The 5,000-nt window shown below is 34.4% G+C and overlaps 1 protein-coding gene across 1 annotated transcript; it reads left to right on the forward strand.

Annotated features, from left to right (window-relative positions):
* Window positions 1–1,194: 1,194 nt before the first annotated feature.
* Window positions 1,195–4,909, forward strand: DPYSL3B (Dihydropyrimidinase- protein 3-B). Its single transcript, XM_051208264.1, has 3 exons — window positions 1,195–1,376; window positions 2,388–2,572; window positions 3,841–4,909. Exons 1-3 carry the CDS (start codon window positions 1,262–1,264, stop codon window positions 4,051–4,053), a joined length of 513 nt encoding a protein of 170 aa, XP_051063915.1. The 5' UTR covers window positions 1,195–1,261; the 3' UTR covers window positions 4,054–4,909.
* Window positions 4,910–5,000: the final 91 nt, after the last annotated feature.

A 5,000-nucleotide genomic window follows, 5' to 3' on the forward strand; every position in this document is an offset into this window, starting at 1 on the left:
TGTGAGATGTCTTTGGCATTTGCCACGTCTTTGATAGGCTTCGATACTGCAAAAATGACAGCCATTGGCTATGTTCAAACTTGGTAAAAGTTTATCAACAAGCAAAAACTGAACTAAGAGCAAAACATATATGGAAACTGTTACGTTTAAACAAGGGTCAAACGAATGCACGAATTCGAGAATAAATGCTACGATGAATCAGATAAAGTAATTATAATGATAAATACAATAAATGTTATAAGTATATGTAAATATTTCAGAATCTTACACCACAAAATTGCCTGACAACATAAGTGTAAAAATTGCTGGAATACAACTGTTTACTGAATAATAATAAGTAGTATAAAACAATACACAATACACATATAATACACAAAAGAGTCGAAGGGAAGTGAATAAGGATAGAGAACGTAAAACAGACTTAACACAAATGTGTGACGATGCTTTGTGTGCACCAGCAACATTATGTCCATTAATTCAATTACTATATACACTATAAACAACAGCTCTATGCAAAATTTTCAAGTTTAAAACCTACCAGTCAGAATACTAAGACGTCAGATGGATTGCCCCCAATTAGCTGAGTGATAAACAATTTCATTCTGTCTAGTTCCTAGTTTAGACCAAACTTTATTGGCTAAATTAGCAACATGAAAATTGGTATATCATAATATCAGACAGTCGTAGTTAACGTAGAGCCTTGTGCAAATGTTATCTCGGTCTCCATCATAAAATGTAAGCACAATAATATAAAATTAATAAGATGAATGGCAATGAAATCATGATAACTGTACGGATACTGATAACAAACAAGGTTCAACATTAAAAATATGGTCTGAGAAGGAATAGAAAGAAGGCATTCATAAGGGAATATATAAACTCAAAATCTAGAGGAAGATAAAGAATAAACCTCATGTGCTCCCCTATGATCATTTCGGAGACATATCATCAAAACTCAAGGTGTAGTTTGTTCTTATGTTGAATAGTTGCTGAGAGTCGACAGAAATAAGATTACCTGGATCTCATTCTGGTTATTCCTCATCATGAAGATTGATGTGTACGATTTTGTCAGCGGTTGACTTGCTAGTTGACCTCAACCACCTAGCATTTACCTCATCTTCAAATTTGCTAACCTTCATTTGATTAATCAGTGGATAAGTTAGATTTGTGTTGCTCCAATTTATAACAAATTAGGTCAACTGGCACAAACATTGAAGTTCAACCGGATACGCCAAGACTTGATGCTACCGGAATGTTAATTATGCCAGCTGGAATTGATATGTCTACTTACTTAATACAAGATATCCATCCGATTGATACAGAAGCGTATATAAATTTTACAAAAGAGGCTCTACTTGGTGGGACTACAACAATCGGTAAGTTTAACAATTGAGAGTTTCTATTTTCTGGGTAATTTCTTGTTATCAGAATGACTGTACCACATTATAATGTCTCTCAAATCAGCAAACGTCCAGTTAATTCGGATCAGCGAAGTTTATTAACTAATATAAATCAAAGAGAAGGAGAGAGCGTAAAATCTCTGGATTTATCTTTCTGTAGTGAAAAGCAGTGAAATACTATGAAATGCCAGTTCACTTTTCAAGTCATTATATTGTCAAGTGGTTCTTTAACACTTGATCCCTATTGGGTTTCCACTTAACATTCAGAGACAGCTCTGCGTAGTATGTGGTGGCTTGAAGGATTCAGTACGGTTAGTCGATAAAATGATCTAGAGCTGAGAAAAAAAATAAACTAAATCCTCAATAAGCACATAAATATGTGAATAACAGTTTGTAGAGATTAGTAATTTAAATGGTTGAATTCATGAGTCGATCTAATCTAGACCACCACTGAAAATCCAGAAGTACTGGATGGCCGCCTCATCTCAATGTGCGACTTCGCAGCAATGAGCACCCACAATCCCTCATGATGGACTCGAACCCGAGACCCTCGCTCTCGCTCGTGAACTTTTAACATCTAAACTCCTGAGCCAACATCCAATTGTGTTCATGTCTAACTTCAATCAACTGATAGATATCATAGATATCTGATGTTGAAATAATTGACAATAATTCAGTAATTAGGATTATAATCAGAGAGGGGTATTGTAGATACTATAATAATTTTAATAGTTGGATTCATGAATCAGCTGAAGCTAGATCACCATGAAAATCCTGGAAGCACTACACGGCCGTTTTTTCCCTGGTATGGGAATCCTTAGTAATGAGCATCCACGATCCCATCTCGCGAGATTAGAACCCAGGACTTATCAGTCTACCTATCACTATGATTTCCCTTTTATTTGCCTTAAATATTTTTGTTTTAGTCTTTGTCTACTAAATTAATATTTAAGTAGTATGTATGTATTTATTAAAATATCTTCCTAGTTGATACTATCATATGTCCAAAAGATTCATCAGCTGTTGATCTTTTAATAAAATATAAAAATACTTTCAAAGAAACAAAATTTTGGTGTGATATTATCATTCGTATTGGTTTTATGGAAATTCAAGAGAATCATTTAAATGAAATAGAACAATTAGCTAAACAACATGGGATTAATTCGTTTCTAGTGAGTTCAAGTCAATTAATGAATTATTTGTTTCTTTCTATTGAGTAACATTTTATGAGGAATTCTAAACTTTATTCTAGTTTTATTCCTAGCATACCATCGGCTTACGAGTTATTAAATCCAAATGATTATTGAATGACTTATGATTGTTACATTATATTATGACTTAGTTGAGTTTTATAATGTGAATTTATTAGATTATCAAATACCATTTCTAAAGATATCCAGTTATTCATAAGATCTGAATGTTCTATTGGTTTAATAAACATTAGGTTGGTAAATATGCCAACTAGAATGAGTGAGCTATTTGATCCCTTTGATTATCAATATTTTGCCATGTGATATCAGAACCTGGGAAAAAAAGAATGAATATCCAGTTGTTTTCGTTCAAAAATGGACAATCATATATTTGACAGGGGTTTTATAGAGATTGTAGTAATTTATTAATTGAATTCATGAATCAACTGAAGCTAAATCAACATGAAAAACCTGGAAGCATTGGACGGCTGTTTCATCCTAGTATGGAACTCCTCACCAGTGCACATCCACTATCTCACCCCGTGAGATTCGAACCTAGGACCTATCAGTCTCGCATGCGAACGCTTAACCTCATACATCTATCTGTAGTGTCAAATAATATCCAAAGAAAATTGGTTATAAAATCATCATCGTGATAAACTTCAGTGTTCTTTTAGATTAATCATCTGGAATACCAAGACATATGAACAACAGATATGTCTGTCAAGTATAAGATGGGTGTAATGACCAACGACTATGATGATTCGATATAGCGTTTACTCTCCAGATAATGTTAACCACCTTAAGCATCCATTTATCATGTTAGTATAATGAGTTCTATACTAGGACAAAATAGACATAAAATTATTGTTTTTATGACTGAAACTGTACAATGGAAGATGGTCGAGCAATTTCGCGGATTGGTTGAGGTTAGACACTAACACATATCGATACCGACTCATTGGTCTAGGGGTTAAGCATTCGCGCGTGAGACTGAGGGCCCTGGGTTCGAATCCCGCGTGCGGGATCGTGGATGTGCACTGCTGAGGAGTCCTACAATGAGACGAAACGGCCGTCCAGTACTTCCAGATTTCCAGTGGTGGTCTAACATCAAGCGATTCATGATCTCGATCTGTAAGTGTTTTCACAATAGTCTATTTCTTATTTTTCTTTTTATGCTTAAATGATCTGTTTTACATGGAAACACTTGGAAAAAATGAAATGTGAATCAACAAACTACTAATCAACAGTTTATTGTTGATCCAATGGAAATGGATAAACCTTCTAAAAATTCATCATACATTACAAATTTATTAAAAGCTTTGGATAAATGTAAACAAACTGGTTCAATTGCTGTTATCAAATGTGATCTAAGAAAGTTAAATTACAATTGTCCAAGTGATTATTTGAATAAACAAAATGATGTAAGTAAAATAAAAGTAATATATTTGTACATATCCTAACAAGTAGAAAACTTAAATTTTCTGATGTTTCGTAACTTAGTGTAAGTCACTTCTTCAGGGTAAATAACTGATCAAATCAAAATGAGTCCAAGTTTAAATAGTACAACAGAACAACACAAAAATATTATGTGCGATCAATGATGAAAACAGATCTAAGCAAGTTAGTGTTATGTTAGATGGTGGTTGGAGGTAGTCGACAGGAAACCCTGTACTTAGGTTTCGTGCTACTTGGCACTCATCAGCAACATGTACCTGTAATCTTTAGGGAACTGGTGCTCCCTGACGGATTCGCTCCCGTGTCACCCAGTCAATGTTATGTCATTTCGGTCAAGATGATTTATAAACGACATGTATGTAGGTGGGTGGGTGCTTGACTGTGTATATGTGCAAGGTCAGGGATGATAAAATGTGACCTTTGTAGTGAGAAAGGAGAGAGTTTAATTTGTATGTAAGATAATAGTGTGAAATGTGAATAATATTAGATATGGTAGCTTGGATAGATAGTCCAAGTCGGATGTATGGTAAGGCCTTGTTTTCTATTGAGTGCAGTAGGATTAAGCATTATAATTAAAGTCTTAGCTACTCTCTTTTCTTCGTAATTAGATGATTACACAAATAAATTCTTAATATTGTATGTATAAATGCATTTATAGCAAGTAGGATATGTCTGAAAAACTTTAAACTACATACATAAGAAGGTAGAGTTTTCTGCATGTTCTTAATAAAAATTGTTTTGTGGAGTAGGTCATAGATATCAGATGATGAAATATGGATTAAGATCTCAAGTTAACTAATGTGATCTAGCTATTCTAATTTCATAGAGTGTATACATCTAAGCCAACTCCGCCTGTAGCTCTTCCAAAGTTACTGCCGGTCCCAAGACCGGGTAAAGGAGGAGGGTTGGGCATGGGGTTAGCGTCCCCATCCCGTAGAAAACCAACTCGCTA

This window comes from Schistosoma haematobium (genome assembly GCF_000699445.3).
Source record: "Schistosoma haematobium chromosome Unknown HiC_scaffold_545, whole genome shotgun sequence".
Classification (NCBI taxonomy): domain Eukaryota; kingdom Metazoa; phylum Platyhelminthes; class Trematoda; order Strigeidida; family Schistosomatidae; genus Schistosoma; species Schistosoma haematobium.

What these genes read in the sequence shown, in the direction of transcription:
- DPYSL3B (XM_051208264.1), top strand. Translation starts at nt 1,262, where the DNA reads ATGCCAGCTGGAATTGATATGTCTACTTACTTAATACAAGATATCCAT. An exon ending in TGGTGGGACTACAACAATCG is followed by an intron (nt 1,377 to 2,387) that starts GTAAGTTTAACA and finishes ATATCTTCCTAG; the next exon opens with TTGATACTATCATATGTCCA. An exon ending in ATGGGATTAATTCGTTTCTA is followed by an intron (nt 2,573 to 3,840) that starts GTGAGTTCAAGT and finishes ACTAATCAACAG; the next exon opens with TTTATTGTTGATCCAATGGA.